Source organism: Halichoeres trimaculatus, unplaced genomic scaffold (assembly GCF_033239565.1).
Source record: "Halichoeres trimaculatus isolate MK-OKI-2021-1 unplaced genomic scaffold, fHalTri1.1 fHalTri1_scaffold_4, whole genome shotgun sequence".
Taxonomy (NCBI): Eukaryota; Metazoa; Chordata; class Actinopteri; order Labriformes; family Labridae; genus Halichoeres; species Halichoeres trimaculatus.
This window is the reverse complement of record NW_027437182.1, coordinates 11681508-11703108: the sequence shown is the minus strand read 5'-3', so window position 1 is coordinate 11703108 and position 21601 is coordinate 11681508. Positions and strand designations below refer to the sequence as shown.

The following is a 21601-nucleotide window of genomic DNA, read 5'->3' as shown; positions in this document are numbered from 1 at the left end:
AACAAGGGGACACATGAGTGTGTTGGGTGGTGGTTACAGGGGTGGAAAATATCAATATCAGATTTTTTAAATGCTTGTTACAAATACTTATATGTATTGAAGACACAAAACTGATCATGGACATGACAGGGCGTCCTGTTTTCTTATCTGGATCCTCTGCTGTATGGAAAACATGTTGTACATCCAGTGTAAATCATTTTACATTACATTCTAAAACAGTTTGATACTCTCACAAAAGCTCATGATTTGACAAATCTTAAGTACAAATGCTTTCAAAAGGTAAAAAAGCCAAAGTTTGTGTGTGTCCAAAACTCAAATAGCTGACAATGTTGGGACATCAAATGATTTTCAGACTCTTGTTGTGGCAGCCTCTGTCTTACAGGAACAAACTGAAGACTTTATCACACAACTCATTGTAGTTAGGATTAATTTAACCGTTTAAACTCCAGGATCCTCCAATTGAAAGACCTTGATGTCACTCTGCAAACACAGTGTAAAATAACGCACTAATCACAAAATAATGTAGTGATGTTGTACATCAAATTATCAAACAGCAGAACATGGGCTACAAGACAATATAAACCCTTTTTGCTACAAACAACTCAAATAACAACTAAATGAATCACAACATATCAGCCCACTCAACCTATTTCTGACTCTAGTGCTGTGCCGCTACATGCAGAACAAAAGATCAGCACCTCAAATGAAAGCAGAAACTCGACAAAATCCAATGACATAAGCAAAATCACTCTACACCAAAGTATCAGAGAGATAGAGGCCAAAGAAACAGAAACACAAAAAGCGCTTCACTGCATGAAACTTGTACATTTCTTTATTTCTATGTATATGAACGTACGAACTTTCAAAACAAAAGTCAAAAACGGCATATGCATGTATTGATCACCATAAGTGATGGACAAATGAGAATTCAAATTTTAAACTAGGCCAAAGATACCTTGTCTAAACTCTTTGTAGCTCTTTGTTTAACTTCATCAGAATCAATCTTTGCAGAGATTATGTTCATATGTGTTACTGTGGTCTGATAAAGGCTTAGAGCTGCAGCTGCATCTTTATGGAAATCCAGTTTTTTTTTTTTTTCAAAGATTTATATTCATCCTGATATGTCTTTATTTTTAAGGCAAATCTACATCTTTCAAATTTTTGCTGGGTGCCATCTTCAATCACTCTTTACCAATATCACACATACTCAAATAAATACACCCTAACAAATCTCTCACATTTTTCCTTTGCTATGACACCAAAATTATTCAAATAGACCTTGTAACTGCAGAGATACACCCATTTTGTTACGGGTATAGCATGTCAGTGCTAACTGGTGTAAGGCCTGATGTCTTCCCACAAGCTGAGGAGAAGGAGGTGAGGACGACGTGCTGGTTCTCAGGTGTGAGCTAAGAAGTGACGACATGGACCTGTCCTTCCATCCATCATTATTGGGAACGTAAGATCTATCTCCAATAAAATGGACGAGCTAGCTGTGAAAACCCAGCAACAGAGGGAATGCCAGAGGGCAGAGTAGCATCATGCTATTCACAGACATGGCTAATGGAGCTAACATCAGACACCAACACCATGTTGGAAGAGCTTCCAGGAGACAGAGATGGAGCATGACTGAAGAAGCTCAGTCCTGGACCCTGTGGAGGTGGAGGCTGGCTGAACTGGAGAATGATGGACAAGCTGTCATCATCTATTTTCTTATGGACCTTTTTGCACTTTCTATACACTTTCTTGCTGTTGTTTTCTTGATTGCTGCTGTGACTTCAATTTTGTTGTACTTGTTACGATGACAATAAAGTTCTATTCTATTCTATTCTATTCTATTCTATTCTATTCCAATACAAAAATATATAAAACAACACAAAAAATAGAACAGTAATTTAAAAGAAGCAAGACAAAAAAAAGAAGAAAGAATGAAATTCTGTTTTAAACCAGCTCTAGTCAGCATGTGTTAATTCAGCCTTCTGTTGTTATTTACAGGGGAAAACAAGCTTTTTCTTTTTAATACTCCAAGTTCTCAGTTGAATGGTGATTCATTACGTTACAAAAAAATCAACCAAGATGAACGTAACGCATACGATACTGGTTGAGGTAATACAGGAAGTTCACTTAAATTTAATTCCATCCTAAGATAAGGAACCCATTGCTGAGGCTTGTTTTGTGGTGCTATGGCTACAAACAATAAATGTAAGCTTCATCTGAACTTAGATAATAATTTTACACAGAATGGTGACTCAGAATATTTTTCCTGTATCACGTAATCTAGAGGAAGAGCAATTGTAGAAACCAGAAACTCTTTCAGAATGTTCAGGTGTCAATCTCATTTCAAAACAGTCTTAAACAAGTTTGTAAATTAATGCCTATGGTATTAATTACAACACCCATTACCTCATTGTAACATGTGTCAGAGGTTGACTGAGCAGGTAAAAGTTCAGATCCCAGAGGTGAGGTAGTTAAAAAAAAAGGTCATTTCTAACATCATTGATGTGTGATGTCACACTCTGAGTTTTCCTCCTAAGGCCCTCAAATGGACCTGTACGATGTTAAACAGTCAGGTGTGTAAGTCTGGTAGGTGAGTAAGTGTGCTCTATGAGTGAGCGTGTGTCGATGACATGACATGACTGCATGTTCTTGTGATCCCTGACAGTTCAACATCTGTTTTTGTGTTTTTGTTTTGCTGTTTGTCATCCTGTGACAGAGTATTGTAGATAGAGAAGGCCTCTTACTCCTTGCGTGACCTTAAAAGGCTCTGTTGGAGATACTGTAGCTTCTGTTGAAAGGTAATGTACACGTCAGACTAAACATACGGGTTGAATGGGGAATGGAAACAATCAGGTGCCAGCCACTTGTGCTTGCTTAAAGTCACAGTCGTACAAAGCATGAGGGTCAGACTTTGGTTGGAGTTTAGAAAATAGATCTGTTCACAAATGTTTGTTTTCTATGTACAGATAAGTGTGTAGAGAAACTTATAAAAACCATTAACACCTCCTTTTTAACTGAGAGCTGTATTAAGGAGAAACCTGAAGAGGCCAAACATACATTTGTATCACTTTCACGTGTTGCATCTGAATCCTGTATTACATGATTTTCATCTGATGGTGCCAGGAAAGCCGTTACCACCAGCCAAAAGCAACTACAGGCAAGTGGGTGGGAAAATATTAGACTCGTAAAACTGATTTATAGGCTCTTGAACAATGTTTCATTGTGTATTTTGTTTTCCTTTAATCTAATGCACCTCCCTGCCATACTTAAGGAGGTTTTGAATATCCTATAGATTTGCTACAATTACACAATTCCTTTCAGTCTTGGATTTGTGACTTATCTCCCTGCCCATCACAGGAATGTGTTAATGATCAGGTAATGACCGTGATTAGCCACAAAACTATTCACAGAAATACACTCAGACGACAAAACGCAGACTGTCAGTTTCAAAGGGGACCATACCATACATCTCATAAGCCCCAGGCTCTTCCTCTCAACAGTCCCTGTGACCTACTGTCACATGCTCATGAAAGTATGAAAAAAATGTTATTAGTGTGAGTGTGTTAAGACACCATGTAGTGAAACCAGGATCATTTTGAAAGAATGACATCATTGACGATGACAAATGGAGATGTTCCCTTCCCATCTATGTCTCAGGTGGGTTGCCCTAACAGCGCAGAAAACACACCACATCATCAGAGGAAAGACCTCCCACCAGTAGAAGGGTGGATACAGGCTTGGCAGTCATGCTGCCAAATGAAGAAGGCCATATTGTCTGTTTTCCCCAACACAAAAAGCAATCACTACAATATTTTACATTATGACACTATTCAGCAAAGGGGACAATTATAGGATGATGGTTTATTTCAAGACTTAAGGCTTTCAACTTTGTTTAAGATGTGGGATTTCTGCTCCTGGTAAAATCTGCATTTTTTCCAATTAAATCTTTTCATACAATGGTCTGGAAGAATCTCTGCAGTTACACCTCAGAGTCATTCAGAAATGTGACGATAGGCAGCTTGTCAGATTATCCCGATGAGCCCAGGCCTAATTTCTGCGGCGTAGTTTGTGCCTAGCTGAGGGTTATGGATAAATCAAAATGAATCCAGTTTGGTTGCCATTTTTTGTTTTTCCAAGGGTGTAAAAGAAAACTCAATCTCAGCTTAAACATTTTGCTAAGAAAGAAAAAACACATCTTGAGCTCATTGAGGATTATTCTTGAAGCCACCTGCTTTGGAAAACTAAACAGATACATGAATGGTACTTTTAATGAGTGCAATTTGAGTCTTGTTTGAGTCAAGCAGAAGCAGTCCTGTGTGAAAAAACAATAGAAGCAACCAGAAGTGACTTCCCTGTGGTCAGTGCCAGTGCTTCTCGTGCATGTCTGGCACTGACCACCCCAGTTTTTTGCTGTTACTGGGTTCAAACCATCCACTCATCTGAACCCTGCTGCTGCACCTGCAAGGCAGCACGTAACTCCAGTCTTGGATGAAGGCATCCCCTTTAGGGTCTGGATCCAGAGAGGTCCAGAAGCGGTCAGAGGGAAAACTCATTCTGATGCCTCTGATCATCTCCCACACCAGGGCCCACTGCCTGCTAATGCTCATTACACCCAGACAAAGCAAGATGTGCTCTCCTGCTCAATCTCATAGACCAGGACCTGAGAGTGCCACACACTGATGCACAATCGAATAATGATACTCACCCTTTGGGCGGCTGATGGTGGGAGAAAACAAAAAATTTGCACACGCAATTAGTTCATTTTCATGCCGTGATGGGCCAAGTTGCTCTGACGGGGAATCCTACGCCTGGACCTTTGAAGTGTTGAACAAAGACTGTGAGATGGAGGAGGAAATGCTCACTGGGCTCAGTTGAGATGACAACTGATGCACATGACTTGATTAATGTCGTTTCCTCGTTTCTGTGTCTGGTTTTGTTGTCAAAACTCTCATCTCCATCCAGTGTGGAGATAGAAAATGTGCTGTCTGTATGAGTTGTTTGAAATGTGTGAATGGATGGGAAAATTTAGCTCATCATTGTTTGTGATTAGAAGGGATGATGTCCTGAAGCCTGACTCAACACTCTGTGCCATCGGTCACGTCAACATTCCCTCCACGATGTTTGTTTTGGATTGGGAGCCCTTGAAAAAATAACTTCTCGGCTGCGGTGACAGGCTGCATTGCCAAAGCAAGGTTTCCCATACGCTGTTGGATTGGGCGCTAATCCTCACAGCTCGTAAACTGTTGAAAAAACCTTTTATACTCCTTCACGTCCTTTCCCATCAAGGTGCACACCAGCAACTGGAAAATTTTAGGGATGTGATTATCACACTCAGCCACGTACATGGTTTCTCTTCATTTCCACCTCGATCAAGCTGTGTGTTAAGTTAGTGTCTTAAACCAACACCAATATCAAACAGAGGCAGTACAGACCCTGTTGCTGGGAATGTACTATGGTTGTATTTCTTAAAGGCATCCTAATTGTGCTTCAAGAATATGATCTGAGAAAAGTCTTGTTAGTGTGAAACTCTCACTAACTGAGAGATTGTGCCATGTTGCCTCAGCACACGGGCCTTCTTGATCTGAACGAGTAACAACATGTTTTATCCGAGACGCTGAAAAGGGAAAACCCTTTCCTGCACAAGTGATCCTGTGGGTGTGTTGGAGTTGGCAACCATGACCGAAAAAGCCTTCAAACCATTCTTAAAAATTATTTTTACCTCAGTTTTGTGGATTGTAAGAACCATTGGTGACTTGAACTTAAAACCTCTTATGAGAAAAGGTTGATATGAAAGCCCTTAAATTTATCTTTACTCTTGACCTTGAGCAGTAGACAAGATAAAGTGATACACACACAAGTAATTGAACTCAAGTCCAAGTCCATTCCTCTTACCAGTACCTCTTTAAAGCACTATGTTTTTGCCATCTGCATTTTTTATTGCTATCATCATCTTAATGATCTTTTAAAAGTTGCATGTTGCTACTTACAGTTTAGCTGTAATGCTTATACACAGAGCCAGAGCTCTGCACAAACATCTGTTTTTCTTCTCCTGAAACATAAAAAGTAACAAAAGTAACACCAGTTCAGGCAGGAAGTTAGCTGCTCTTACCCCCCAAAATAAAACAGCTAGAGCAATCTCTGAAACGTATGCTGAGAATGTTGTTGCTGCTAAACTGCTTATGCTGTTTGCCACAAAAGGTGGCATTAAACTGTTCACTCTGGATGTTGAGGCCATTGAGAAAACCTCAGGACTCTGAGAATAAAGAAGTAGATCACTCTCTGTGATTCTGAACATTTCGTTCAGTTCTTCCTTATTTTAAAAGGAATAAAACATGATGTGGAAAAAAAAACAATACAAATGATATCCAGAAATGTTTGTAACCTAAAGAAGAACAAATTTTTGGTAATATTTTGAAGGTAAATGATATTATGTGAGAGTCATCAAAAATGTCAAAATGTTTTCTTGAGATCTGTTCCACTTGTTGCATTGGTCCTAATTTTGCATATAATGTTAAATATCCTTAAAAGAAGGAATAATCAAAGAGAAGTCAAAGAAAATGCGAGAAAATACAATAAACCATGTATGTATTGCAGCATGTACAGCAATTATCGTTTAGTTTTCTTAGTTTATCTTAAGTTCTAAATCATGTCTTTAATATACTTGTTATTCCAAACTACATGTAAGCCATCCAAGGTTTACTTTTTAAGATTTAATGTTATCGTTCATTATAATGCAATCAAATCTGGCCATATGTTTTTGTATGCTTTGTAACTGTGTTTCCATTTTGCAGAGGCACTGACGTGTGCAAAGAGAAATAACCATGAAGATAAAAAAACTTTAACTTCTACACACATGGACATTTTGGACTTCAAAATGTTAATTTTTTTCAACACCACTAGTCTTCTCCCAATGAAATCCTAATGAAAATTGATCACATTACCTTGTGTATTTTAAGCTCCTTTAATATGATTAACTCCTTTAATTTCTTTGATGGAAAAGACTTATTTGATCGACCAATCAGAGAATTTCTATCAGAGAGTCATAAAGTGAAAATGACAACAACCACAGTTGATTCAAGGAAATGTGCTCCATTTCTATGAAGCATTTATTACACTTAGAGCATTGAGAACATAACTGAGCTTCTTAAAACCACAGTCAATAAATCCTACATTGCAAACAGAACTAAACAACAGTGCAGCTTAGAATCAAGAGTTATTTATGTCATTTCAAATGACCCAATCCAGTACACAGACTAATGATAGAAATTCATATGTGTATCAGAAATCCACTGTACATGTTAAACTAAGTCAGTTATTCTAAATCACTCTTTGAGTTTACTGTAAAATCACTACTGTACTGCACTGCTCTGTAAAAAGAACATGAAATGACAGAAGTGTGTGCTTCTTAGACTGTAAACAACATTTCAAGTATTACAATTCGCAGACTGAGGTCATTACTGTAACAATAATTTATGTCAAATATCTTTTTAATAAATAAGACAACCAGACCATAGTTCCTATACAAAGAAAATATACAAAATGTACTTGTGAAAAGCCTGTTTTCTTTTTTTGATGTTGTTTTATAAATATTATATAATAAATACAAAAATAAATAAATATTAAATAAATTAAAAACATGATCAAATAAGGTTTAAGTATTAGAGCTCAGTAGTCCTTTCTTTCAAAATGACTGTTGGGTTGATTTCTCCACCACGGGAGTGGGATGTACTGGAGTTGATGATCATAGACCCCGTTTCTTTAACATCAGGCACATAAAAGGACGCCACAGGACAGGGGCCCCGCACATTATTGCAGACCAGCCTCTGCAGGGAGGCGGTGTTGACAATTTCGAAGCCCACGCTGCCTCCAAAGGTGCTTGGTTTCCAGTATTCAGGGGAGCAGATGGGGTTTCCCATTAAGCCCTTGAGGGAGAAAGGAGCTCCCATCTCGACCATGGTCTCCCCAAAGATTGCATTGGTCCTGGGCTTCTCCACCAGCAGACCCGGATAGAGCTCCACAGCATCGACATGTCCGTACATCTCCTCAAGCACAGCGGCCATTTCTTTTTCTCCTGGGTAGCAAAAAGCAGGGATTAGTTTAAGTAAGTCTAACTTCACTCTTCTCAGCAGCTACATATCCATTTCCTGGTCCGAAGATAAGTTTAAATTCTGAATGAAGAAATTATTACTTTTTGTTTCTACGACTTTCTTCTTCAGGTCCTCAATCAAACACAGATAGTTTGCCTCATATGTAGCTAGATTTGCATCATGCAAACTTATTTTTTATTATAACTCTTCTCTGAGGCCCTTCTGGTCTGTTTATCTTTGAGCTCTCTGTGATGACAATCTGCTTACACTATCTTCAGATGAAACAAGCAGCTGGTTCTCGAGAGTAACCAAACCCTGTTTTAATAGCAAGTAGTCTAAGACACTCACACAAGTTTTAACTAGGGGTGTGTGCAAGTGTTTCTTAAGCTTGCAAGAATTCCTGCAAAGAGCCTGTGACAATGGTGCTAATAAAATAGCAATAATTTGGCCTGAGGCAGCATTTCCTTTCATCTCACTCTGACAATGAGTTCTTTCATTGTAAATAGACGTCATGTCATTCTTAAACCGAGAGGCATTTACACGTGTCTTTTTCTCACCTGTTATATCTTCAAAAGAAGTGTAGGGCTTCATGTTGAATCTCTTCCTGTAGGCGTTCAGTGACTGGTAACGCATCTGCCTGCTGTTTTCAATAGACTTAATGGCCACATACATGATTGGTCCTGGAACATTTCTGCCACCGGCAACCTAGAAGAGAGATAGAAAGTCAGTAAATCAGCCTCAAAGCATCAATGGATGTTAAGTTTAAATCTAAATGCTGCAGCTTTAAGTGGAACAGTTCTTACCCGTCCTGCAATCTGCTTAGAAAACGACTCCACGAGGTTGCTGATGCCATGCTCTGTCACAACAGATGTGTTGAAGACAAACTGCTTGTAGTTGTACTCCTGCTCCTCGATGTGGAAAGTGTCGGGCATCAGTGGGTGCCAGTGGTACAGAGTGTTGAACTCAGATGCAATACGGTTCTGGTACTGGAAGCGCTGGTTGAACAGCAGCTCGGGGTCAAACTTGAGCTTGAAGTGATAGCCACTCAGGTGCTGGACGTAATCCTCGATCACAATTTTGATGGTCTCTCCTACGAGACGAATAATAAGATTTTTAATAATGCAGATAATATGGATGTTAAAAGTCCTTAAACTGCTTAAAAACCTCTGCCAGAGATATGTTCGGCCAAGTGAGTTATAATTTTCAACTTACACAAGAGTGATGTGACAACTTGAAACCACAAGTGCAAAAACTGAGAGGTAACTTTTGAGAGGATTGTCTCAGAGTAAAAGTAAACTATTCCGTAAAGATATATTTTAAAGAACTTTTAACTTGTTTTATTTTTTGTTAAGCAGTCATGAAAAGCAGAGAGCTTCCTCAGTATCTGTTTTGTATTTGAATAGTCTCGTCATGCAGGGAAGTTTTCACACAATAAAACTCAACACTTCCTCTTCTTCACATCTCTTGGTTAATCATTTTCATCACAGAAGGGCTTAACCACTTCTTCATGTGCAACAAGGTTGCAAGAGGGTTAAATGCAAACAACAACTTCCTTTTTCTTATCTCCCACGGTTACTGATATCAGCTGATCTAAAATGCTTCACATCCTTTCCGCTGTTCATTTCTTGATTCATCATCATAAATGTGTTAAAAGTTTTGTCAAGTTGTTGGGAATCAATAACTCACCGATCAGAATGAGTCGTGTTGTCTGGAAGAGCCTCTCATCGTCCCAGTAGGGGTGGATCTCCTTCAACACGTCACACACTCGGTTGTGTTCACGCAGCCAGATGGTTGCATACATCATCAGACCTGGGACCAGGCCGAATGCCTCATGACCCACAGCAAACCGGTGGGAGTCAGGAACATGAGGGGGGTAGTGCATATCAGCGCCCACTTCTTTCACTGTTGGGGGGTACACTTCTCCGTCCAGGATCTGCAGAGTTACGCAAGACAGTTAAAACTATGACACTTGTGTGGTCTGAAGTATTTGGCTGTTTAGAGTAGAGTGCAGCTGTGACTCTTCATACCTGATATTTAAGCTTGCCGTCCTTGAAGAGTCTGAGCTTGTGTTGTCTTTCCAGTGTGTCTCCGTAAATGTGGCTGAGGTCCACCTTAAAGCAGAAACAATACTATTAGTTCATGCTGCATTTCTTATTAATCTGTCCTAATTTAAACCATTGTCTTGTCTGTTTCTTTTTTAAGTAAATTTTTATGCAGCTTGTAGCTCTGAGTGCTTACCCCGTGACCTTTGGCGAGGGTGAAAGCAGGCCCTTTCTTCATGTCAGATTTGAAGAACTGGTGGGTGAAATGCTGAGCGAAGAAGGCAAACATAAGGCTGGTTCCTTGTGGATCTGGGATAAACTGTCTTCTCATCAGAAGCTTCTCAGCAAGTTCCTTGGCATTAGGGAGCTCCTTTTTACCTGGGAAATGATTAAGAACAATCAATTAATACCAAATAAGTTAGATTGGTAAAATCAAAAGTTAGAAATATAACTTACTTTTACAAAAGCTAAAACCAAGCATTTCTTTTGCTTTTAACTCCTGAGACATGCATTGTTTAAAATCTGATAAAAAGAGGATTTAGGTTCTCAGGTTTTGGCTTGCTGAGGCAGGTTTTACTTGCTACTCTCACAACAGCAAAAGGGGGTAATTTCAATATATGCGCTTCCTGTGATGTAATGGGACCAAGCCACTCTTGCTCAGTATTCAAGAATCTGAGAAAACTGGTTCTCCAAACGTAGCGAGAGTGAACTCACCTACTGCTCCCATAGGGGTTGGGCAATCTTCAGGTACAGGGGGGAGGGTGCGCGTGTAGTAGGAAAGGTTTGAATAGGCTTCCCAGCTTTTGTAACCATAATCCGCGTTGAAAGTTGGAGGACTATCAATCAGGTGGGATCGGGCTAGAGAGGAAAAAAAGATTTCATCATGAGTTTAAAGCCACAAATGCTCCATTACAGCCTGCTGTACAAATTATTTGATGTGCTGTTGAGCAATTTTCCATCAATCTTTTCATTTTGCCTTCAGCTAGTTAGAGCTTACATGTCAGCACGTATCTCATGATGGCATCTCGGAGAAATGAGATGTTGTTGATGATGTTCCAGAAGCCCTTGAAGTGGGTCAGAAGGTAGTGAACGGTGTTTGGAGATGGCTTCAAGGAGACTTTGAGCCACGTGAAGAATTCAGCTGTGGAGGCAAAGAGGAAAAATTAATAATCATGGACATACAGAGCTAAAAGAATACACCCAAGTTTTAATTGTGTGTATTCATACTTACGTGTTGTGCAGTTTTGTCCATAAAAGCCTGTTCGTGTACAATCACACTCATAGTTGTCTGATCCAAGTGCTGTGCAAACGCCCCTGTTCTGGCATGGGTCTGAGCAACATGGGTTACCTGTAACACATCATGTCAGTCTGTTACTAAGAATTCACTTTGGATTAAAAAAAAACCTGTTGAAAAGGCTTTAATTTTACTGAAAATACTATTATTTGGATACAGAATATTATAAATCTCTGCTCTAGTAAAGTTTTGAAGCTCTTTTTGCCATGCAATGAACTCCATATCCACATCCAGCAGACTGTTTAAACTGGAAAGTTAGTTTGCCGTTTCCTGTACTTACCACCTTCGCAGACAAGAAAACCCAGTGCCAAGAGGAAAGCCGCAAGTGTAAGTCTGTTCATACTCCAAAGACTTTGTCAGATGTTCCCTTTTTTCCTTTCTCTCTCCTCTCCTCCGCTGATGTGTAGCTCTGAGGCTGAAAGTTTGAATGCTGAAATCTGCCAATGAGAGCACCTTTATAAGCACGAGGATGACGTCATCGCCAGTCGCTTTCATTACAAAAACACACCGACGTGCATCGCTGACCGGACCAATGGATTAGTAATAGACCTATCAGATTATGAGGAATCTCTCGTCTTTCACAATTACAGTATATGAATTTCGATGATTGTATTATGTGTCGTTATCTTTGGCATGGGAAAAGAGGTCCGTAACTTTAGAATGAAGCCCTTTTCCTGGTTTTCTGAAAACTTCCACTCGTTTTAACTTTTTTTTTTTTTTTTTTTTTTTTTGCAAACAAGCCCCTGAAAGTTGTGAGCAATTTCAACCATTGTGACATTTATTGAACGTTTTTCTTACGATATTAAACTGTCCATTTGATTTAAAGAAAAAAATACATTTTGAGGATTGAAGGTTTAAAGGTGTAAAAGTTTCTGTCATGCCTCAACCAGAAATAAAGTATCTTACACACACTCTCTGACTACAATTTAATAAATTCATTGAGTCAAATTTATTGAAAGAAATTTTATCTCCATTAATTTGGGGAATGTGTGATTTCATAAAATTTTATGTGGCGCAAAATAAGAGAAAAATGCATTAGAATAAAAAAAAAGGCATGATACTTAAAATCCACGTTTCAGTTTTCAAAGATTGGTATCGCTCTTTTTAATTGTGTCTAAATTATTAACAAATAAAATAATGCATTTGGGGAACTCTTGGAAAAGGTGCATGGTTCCCATGTGATCAATACATTGATGCTGAAACAGCCCCAGACTAATCCAGTGGGAAGCATTTGAATAATAGAATATTTCCAGTCACCCCCGTGTTATAAAATTAGTTATTCACAAATATTAATCCTGACGAGTCTTCACACGCCCCCGTGCGGACATCTTTACGCACTGGTGTGCTTGGAGAGGTGGGGAACGACAATCAGCTGCAGCTTCCTCCACAGAGTCAAAATCTGGCTCGTTTTCGGAGTTTCGGAGACCCACCCCTTCTTTTATTGTTTGATAAGTTTTCCTGTTTTACAGAAGGCAATTTTAGCCGTCTGTGTGTAGTGCGTGTTTGTTTTGGACCTTTATTCCTCAAGTTGCGGTTTGAAAACGCAAGTGGCTCTACCCCCAGACTGCCGGGTCTACGTGAAGTACATCTGCCGAGAAGTCGCACCTCCTCCGGTTTCAATCCTGCCGTGGTGGAAAGATACTTTCGCTCAGCATGACACACTTTTCAGGATTTGTGAGTTGATAGCCCTTTCCTGTGATGGTACGTTCCATTTCCAGGTCAGTTTTTGTCCTCTTTGCTTGTGTTGCATGAACTGTACACTTTACGCCACTGACTGGTTGAGGAAACTTAGAGCGCGCTGTTGCAAACACCATAAGAGTAATTCTACTTGACACAGCAGTTTGCACAGCTTGTTCTAAGATCTCATCAGAGCGAGCAAAGGCAGAAAGTTTCCAAGTATGAGAGTGAAGTCTTTCTCCTCTGAAATGATGTTTCCCCTCCTGATGAGATGTACTTCATCATGGTTTATAACATTAGAAGACTGATACATTTGATTTATTCTAATGTATTATCTCTGTTGTCATAATAACAACTTTTAAAATAATTGCTTGTTGCAGAGTCATACCTTAACAGATCTGACCCAGACTGCCTAGCTTATAAATTCAGGAAAAACCTGTTTTTTAGTGGCCTGATTACAAGTTTTGAATGAAACCTGTAATCCAGATAAGTGTTACAATGTAATGACTTCTCCTTGTATTCCATTTGAGCAATGCATAGTCATTCACAGATCTATGAAAAAAGAGTCACCATACAGGACTCCATATGCAAATGACAGAAGACTAAATTTAAGCCTTTTAAAGCTGAAATTACTGCAACTGTTTTGCATCCTGCTCAGTAGCTTTGTCCGTCACTCACATCTTGTGTCCTCATATGAAAAGTAGTACCATGAAGTCTCTGGGTTATGTTGGCACACACACAGGACTCGGTAGCCTGCACTGCATGCTCCCATTGTACACTGCAGAACAAGGGCAGAGTGAACTGGCACTTTGAAAAGTTGGACCACTGATGCAAACTACGTGACTGTTTCTGTGAACACACAGACTCCCTACGTGCTCTTGGTCCTCTCAGTAATGATACGCTTTGGTGAACAGCTGAGAAAAGGCTCGCTGACCTTGATATGCTATCACCAGAACACATACACAAGCTCACACAAACAAGATCTGCATGCAAATTCCTTATTACTGAGTTTGTGTTCAACCATCATGAAAAGAGAGGCTGAATGCTGCTAAAAATAATCACAATCCTCCCTGCTAATTTACACACAGCATATGTCAGACTGTGCTGTATGTAAAACACACACATCACTTTTTTTCAGACTCTGTACATCTTTCAGCGTCTCTTCCCACACTGCCTCCTATATATGCAGAGCTGATTTATGAACAATCTACACTGGCTCAGGGCTCCATGCAGAGATTTGTGGCTCAGCATACTTCTTATCTTGTAAAGGTGCAAAAGACTTTCATGACACTTATATTTAACCACTTAAGACCCAGCGTCCACATATGTGGACATTACATTTCTGCCTCTCAGACCCATGATTCTTCTTTTTTTTTTAAACTTTGACCAATTAGCCACATTATGCCCATATTAGTGAAAAAACAATGTGTTTATGTACAATAACACTACTAAAAAACAACTAATAGAGAACTCATTGCACAAATAATCAAACTTCATGTGCAATGACCAAGTTTAGTTATTATACTTATTAGGTCTTACTTATCCCAAATAGCAAGGTGAATAAAAAAATGCACACCAGACAAAAGCTTGGGTCTTAAAAGGGTAAAACATCTTGATGTAGACTAAAAACAATAATGCTAAATTGAAGAAGTGGAAATAAATTGGAAATTGACACATCATACATTTCACAGTAGGTTTTTATCTGTCTACTTTAGCTTTATTTCTGCATTCTCACTGATGATAAACATTTGTTTCCTCTCATCCTCCAGGTGCTAGCTGCAATTCATCGCTGAGATGTTCTCCTGAGTGACAGCTGACTTATTGACGGTTGCTTTCTGTACTTTAACCTGATCTCACATAATGGCTTCCAACATAATTGTAAGTTTTTGCATAATTACTGTAACCTGTTTGAAAAGAACAAAAATAATCAAGTTGCAACTGCAACAAAGCAACATACTGTTGCCTGAATTTTTTACAGTTTAATCACAATCTCTACTCTTTTTTTATTTTGTTTGTGTAAACATTATAACAAACATCTCACTGACAAAGCCTCTCTTATTAGCACTGAGCTTACAAAAAGGATTATCGTGAGTCTTTTTTAAACACCAAAGATTTATTTTAAGATGTAAATGTAATAACAGCATTCTTAGCTCTGTATCACAGATTTTGTATCCGATTGTTGTATTTTCGAAAATTACAAATGGGGAAACTTCTAAACAACAATTAGTATTTATGACGTGTTAAGGTCATTGTTTGCACACAGCCACCCCGTGAAATGACAGTAAATGTTAGCAGATGTTAAGATTTCTAAAGCAAAGACTCAGTGCTCACCCCCAAAAATGACGGCTGGAGCATATGTAGGATTTGTAAATTCAGAATATGCCAGAATTTCATAATTAATTTGCACTTGTGCTGTGAAGATGATTCATTCTTGTTTGCTTTAAATTTTTTGAGAAAATTCTAGTGAATTTAATCCACATGTTAGTCCAACAAGAATGAAGTTCCTTTGAATAGTGACTTTAACCTTTGGCTTTTAATGAGCGTGATTCATATCCTTGACTAGATGCTGATGCGACGTTGCATCTGTTGCCTGACAGAAAGAAGGTTTTTGGTTCAGTTTCCTGGCTGGGCTGGAGCCTTTTTGTGTAGAGTTTGTATTGTGTTGATGCTTGAGTCCAAGAACATGCTCATCATGATGCTCGCTAAGTTGCCCTCTAGGAGTGTGTGTGTATGACAGTGTGTGTGGTTGTTTGTCTCTGCATGTTAGCCCTGTGATTGGCTGGTAACTTGTCCAGTGTGTACCCTACCTTGTGCACAATGAGAGCTGGGATAGGGTCCAGCTCCCTGTGACCCAGAAGGGAAAACACAACAACACAGACATTACTATAACAAATGAACAAAACCTATACTCACACTTAAAGTCAAGACATGCTGATTTTACTTAGTATTATACATATATACGTATATTTTTATTATAGGTGCCATGATGAAATCGCATTCATCCAATGATTTTTTTTAGTGCCGCCTCTGGGCTCTCTTTGGCTGACACACACGCACACACAACAACAACAAAAACAGTTCTGTTCTTAATCCAACTTTTGTGATGGATATCAGTGGAAAACAGGGAGTATTTAGAGGTTATTGACATTCCAAGCTGTCATTACTTGAACCTCATCACAAGGACTAGATACACAAGCATAACTTTTTACCAATATAATGATAGGTAACACCTTAAGTGTATGATTTTATGATTAGAATCAGACACACATACTATACAGTTACAGAGGAAGAGAAAAAGACCAGAAAGAAAAAAGAGAAACCATCGGGTATTTAAAGAAATAGGCATTATAAGGTATTATTGGATAAGTTATCTGTTAGATACAGAAAAAAAGAGGGGGAAAAAAACTGAAGATTGTTGGAAACGGTGTACTCAAGTTACAAAAAGTGAAGCAGAAATCATAAACCCTGCTTTGACCATTTGCACAGACTTCTGTGATATCATCTGTGCACCATCATTCAGCTGTGCAATGTTTGATTCAGTGAAGAGGCTGAGTACAGGAATATGCTCTGGGTTGTGCCAGTGGTCTGAACAGAGTTTTTTTTTAACAACTAGGTAAAGCCTAAGAGTACTGAGATACTACTGACTTACAAAAAAGCAAACAGTTAAGATTTTTTTTTCCACTATGTACTTAGGACTAACTGATAAAGTCAGATAAAAGCACACCTTTTGGGATTTTCTTATGCTCATGAGTCAATACAGCAGAGGTTAGCAGTAATAATTGTCTATTTTGACTTCCTTGTTCCCCATAGTCTTCCTCATCCACTGCTCCTTTTTTAAGGATTGTGAAATATTTATTAGTCCCAAATCAATAAAACTAACACCATAAATTCCTGGCTGTGCCCCTGCATGTTCAAAGAAAAGCTATTTTGCCGCTCAAATGTAAAACTATCCTGTTCAGGGAAACCACGGTTTCTTCAGAAGCGTACTTTTCCTTTTCTATGCATAATGAACCCTGATATCACGTTTTGTAATCATATCTCTCCTCATGCACAATAGTGTATGTGCCTGCTGTTTATAATCTCTATAGTATTCCTTGTTATAATGGTGGTAGGGGTGATTTTCCCACGGTTGGCTGAAGTGAATGAATGTTGTTTTGCAGGTGGAACAGCAGTTTTCTCACAAATTTACAGTGACGGTGGTTCGAGCTGAGAGTGTAACCAAAGGAGCGCTGGGTGACCTGTGTGAGTTTCAGCAGCTTTCTTCTTGGCTTCTCATGATTTTTTTTTTACATTTTTCAGTAAATCCTGCTGCATGTACCTGCATGTAGTATCTGGTTCTGTTATTTTCACTTGGGTTGTTTCCTCGTAAAGGAAATGTCCTCCACACTTAATCTTGTTCAGAAACCACTCCCACTCAAGTGATAAGGTTTAAAGCCAAATCTTTCATAACAGCAACAAAATGATTTCACACCTATGTAATAATATAACTGATGTTTAAATCTCCTTTGTGGTATTTGTGACACTAGTCTCTGTGTGTGTTATCTGTGTTTTTGTGTTCAGTGGACACTCCAGATCCATATGTGGAGCTGTTCATCCCAACGGCCCCAGAGAGTAGAAAAAGGACCAAGCACATTGACAATGACATCAACCCAAAATGGAACGAGACTTTTAGCTTCATTTTAGACCCAAACCAGCATAACATCCTGGAGGTGAGACCTGCTTTCAATGACTTTTGTAGTTCAAACAGGCTTAGGGTGACAAACATGGGCGTATTACTTTGAGTATTGTCACCCAGCCAGGAAAATTTTCTTTGTATTTGGTTGTGTTATATGTGAACAACATAAGAAAATTCATTGTTGAAAGTAATGCAAAAACCCCTAAAAATAATATGCAGAATTTGTATTTAACTGCTGATATTTATTCCAACCAGTTAACATTGATGGACGCCAATTATGTGATGGACGAGACACTTGGAACAGCGTCCTATGACATCACTAAGCATGGGATAGGCCGGAAAAAGACAGAAGCTTTCCTCATCGGCAAAGTAAGACATCAAACTTTGTATGAATTGTATTTTCCAAGCTCAAAAAAAGCTTATTTTAAAAGAGGGCTGTGGAATTTTAGGTGCCTTTTTTTTGCATATTTGAGGGATTAAATAGAGCTGCAACTTAATCCCTTGAGCAACTACATTTCCATATGCTTAGAGCGACTCAAAGTTTCTGTTTTATGAAACTAACAGGTTTAGCTCAAATTTCATGACAGGTTTAGAGAAAAAATGGCCAAAGAGGTTGACACTGGACATATTTTGAAACAAAAAAGTCCTGTCAGCCCTCTTAACAGATATACCTTTGTAAACTGTAATTACAATCACAATATACTCAGTTCTGCAACACATTTGTTTAGAATACTTCTTTCTCCTTCACAACATAGTTTTTGTTTGTGACTTTGTGACTCATATAACAGGTTACATATTAAAATTTGTTGCTCTTTTAGTCAACATTAACAATATTTTTCTTTTGTTGACAGGCAACCAAAGTATACCTGGAGATGAATCTGGAGATCTGGTATGTATTTTGTCGAATCAAAAACTATCTCATTAATTTTGTTAACAGTTATTTCACAACTTGTTTTGTTCAAATTAGGATCCACTTTTTAAATTCCTTTGTGTGAAAGGCATTCCTGTTTAAATCATGAATGATGACTTGTTTACAAATCAGTAACAGATTCAGGAATACACAGTAATTTAAGAATTCAGAAGAATTCCCCAGGGGCGATGTATAACCTAAAATTAGAACTTAAAAGCCATGACTCAGTAACCACAGGATACCTGTGAAGCTAATAAAGAGTTAACATGCAAAGTGGTTCCTGTGGCATCGCTGTATGGAATGAGTGGGAGGGAGTGGAAGTTCCATACATGTTTTAGGGTTTTGTAACTAATGCGTAGTGAAGGTCAAAAGACCATGAATGCTTTTTGCGTTGTCTTGGAACGGACCACCCAGAGGTAGAAATCCCTGACCTGATGACAAGTTTCAGCATCACTGCTGGAGTCAAGCAAAACCTGAAAAGTTGTTTTTTTTTCCCAGCAATTGATTTCTATCACTTAATATTATTTGTTTCTGCAGCACCAAACTGGATCTGCGGTTTAGCCTGGCTTTGTGTGACAAAGAAAAAGAGTTCAGACAGACCCGCAGAGAAAGGGTGATGCTGGGCATCAAGAAGCTGCTCGATATGGAGAAGCCGCGTTTCCTCCCCAGCTCCCCTGAAGAGGTGGGAACAGAACAAAAAGTCAAGTTTAAGTGTGAATTCGGTGTTGGTGCTGAACTGATGCCTCTTGCATTTATTCTTAAAATATATAGCTATAGCAGCAACAATTATCTCAAAAGCTCAGTTAGCAAGACTGCGGTTGTGTTAAAACTGTTGACCTGCCATGGTTTAGAGGTAACACAAGTGACTTCACACGTCTTAAAATTTGCAAAGAACATGTAATATCTGTATTTTTGCAAAGCATATTACAAATCATGCAAATATCTGTGGTTTATAATTTTGCTTGCTGCAGACTCTCTGAATGCATAGGTGTGATGTTTCTCATGCACAGCGTTCTCAGTGTACTCTGACACCAAAACATTTTCCACTGTGAGAAGGAAAACCATTGCATACACCTCTGTGAACCCCCCACCCCTGAGCTGAGCGAGGAGAGCAGAAGTTTCATTTCACTTGTGATGTTTGGGCTAGCTGTCCTCCGGGTCGGCTGTAATCTCCAGCCAGGCCTGCTTATGTCATGATCATGCACAGGAAGCTCCAGGGGAATGAGATAACCAGCTGCTGCTTTCACTGAGCTACAACATCCCTCAACTCCACTCAACATGACTCTGGTGGAAAAATATCTGTTGGAATATTTGGAACGGACTATAAGATACACACAGAGTGCAGAGAGGAAGGGGCGTTGTGCAATAAGAATTATGAAATTGTTGAAAGTCCAAAGACAAGTTGCATTGGCACAATCACTGCATCGACTCTCAGGAGTAAAGTTACTCAACCCAGAAGAATAAGATGGAGTCAGTGTGATTCTTAATGATGTGTAACATGCAATTATGCAATTAAGCACACTTTCGTCATCTTTCTTTGTGTTTTTTGTGCATACTGTAGGTGCCAGTGATTGCTATTGCAGGCTCAGGAGGTGGTTTTCGAGCCATGGTGGGATTCTCAGGAGTGATGAAAGCCTTGTTTGAGTCTGGGGTGCTGGATTGTGCCACATATGTCGCCGGGCTCTCAGGATCTACATGGTTAATTTTGATTCTCTTTTTTGATTTTACAACTTTCACTCCTCTTAAACTCTTATTTCTAGAGCCTCAGTGGCTTTTTTTGTCTTTCTGCTTTGTTTCATTTCTCCCTCTCTCTCTTTCCCACTCTGAGTTGCCTCCTTCCCTCTATGGCATACTTTCTTGTCTACCTCTGCTGGTATGAAGGTGTCATCAAGTAAGCATCTCTGGCCTACATCAGCCAATCTGAATGTTTGTTAAATGACTCTTTGCATTCATGTGCCCTACAAGTACAATAGCACTTGTACAAATCTTGAAATACAAAAAACGGAAATCTTGTCAAGTGTTTTTGTCTCATTTTCAGTAGAAAATGTCTTTTCAAACTTAATGTAAGCCACATTCACTTGACCAGTCCAGAAAATGTCTTGTTTTCAGTTGTTTAAAGACAAAAAATAATGTCTGAATTGCTTGTAACAATTAAAAATAATCTGCCAATGGAACAAGAGCAATTTACTTGAAAATTTGCTTAGAGCTAGAATAATGTCAAAATACAAGTAACTTCTCTTATTCCATTGGCAGATTATCTTTAATAGTAACAAGTAATTCAGACCTTATTTTTGTCTTTAAATAACTTAAAAACAAGACATTTTTCTGGACTGGTCAGGTGAATGAAACACTTAATAAGATTTCAGTTTTTTGCAGTGTAAAAAAGACAGAGGAGGTTATTTTATGGCTTTTTGACAGATTTACAAGATTTGCACTGAGATTCATGCACAACAAGTTCTTTCTAGCCTGTTTTCTTCCTATACCTGCAGGTACATGTCCACTCTGTACTCCCACCCAGACTTTCCAAATAAGGGCCCAGAGGACATCAATAAGGAGCTGATGAACAGAGTTAGGAGTAACCCTCTGAGGCTGTTGCTGCCACAACATATAACCAACTACATCCAGGCCCTTTGGACCAAAAAGGCCACAGGGCAGCCTGTAACCTTCACAGACATCTTTGGTATGCTTATAGGAGAGACGCTTATACCTGCGGTAAGAGGCACCTGACAGTTGTTTGTTTTCATTTCTGATAAGACTCATATTTTTCTGCTTCCTTTTGCCCAGCAGTGAAAACCCTGCTTTTTTAAATGAATGTTGCATATCCTCTCATTGCAATCACATGTGTTTACTTCCCTACGTTCATGTGTGTCCACATCATGCAAAGTGGGATTGTAACCCACTGAAACCCTTTGTTGTCCC

The 21601-nt window shown here is 38.9% G+C and overlaps 2 protein-coding genes across 4 annotated transcripts in view; one reads left to right on the top strand and one right to left on the bottom strand.

Annotated features, from left to right (window-relative positions):
* pla2g4ab (phospholipase A2, group IVAb (cytosolic, calcium-dependent)) overlaps window positions 1-21601 on the top strand; it is a 55864-nt gene that overhangs the window by 20570 nt on the left and 13693 nt on the right. Inside the window, exons 1-9 of one of the 3 annotated variants that reach the window (XM_074668889.1) lie at window positions 12761-13121; window positions 14867-14975; window positions 17258-17339; window positions 17658-17806; window positions 18028-18141; window positions 18624-18661; window positions 19220-19364; window positions 20244-20380; window positions 21172-21394. In XM_074668889.1, the coding sequence (XP_074524990.1) occupies window positions 14958-14975; window positions 17258-17339; window positions 17658-17806; window positions 18028-18141; window positions 18624-18661; window positions 19220-19364; window positions 20244-20380; window positions 21172-21394 (906 nt within the window). In that variant the 5' untranslated portion in view covers window positions 12761-13121; window positions 14867-14957. Of the gene's footprint in view, window positions 1-12760; window positions 13139-14866; window positions 14976-17257; window positions 17340-17657; window positions 17807-18027; window positions 18142-18623; window positions 18662-19219; window positions 19365-20243; window positions 20381-21171; window positions 21395-21601 lie in introns of those variants that run through there. The other 2 variants (XM_074668890.1, XM_074668891.1) reach the window with 2 other exon arrangements.
* Window positions 7238-11939, bottom strand: ptgs2b (prostaglandin-endoperoxide synthase 2b). The gene is made up of 10 exons (XM_074668873.1): window positions 11701-11939; window positions 11358-11474; window positions 11124-11267; window positions 10841-10984; window positions 10323-10504; window positions 10112-10195; window positions 9771-10017; window positions 8888-9174; window positions 8642-8789; window positions 7238-8068 (listed from the first exon to the last, which is right to left on the bottom strand). Exons 1-10 carry the CDS (start codon window positions 11759-11761, stop codon window positions 7656-7658), a joined length of 1827 nt encoding a protein of 608 aa, XP_074524974.1. The 5' UTR covers window positions 11762-11939; the 3' UTR covers window positions 7238-7655.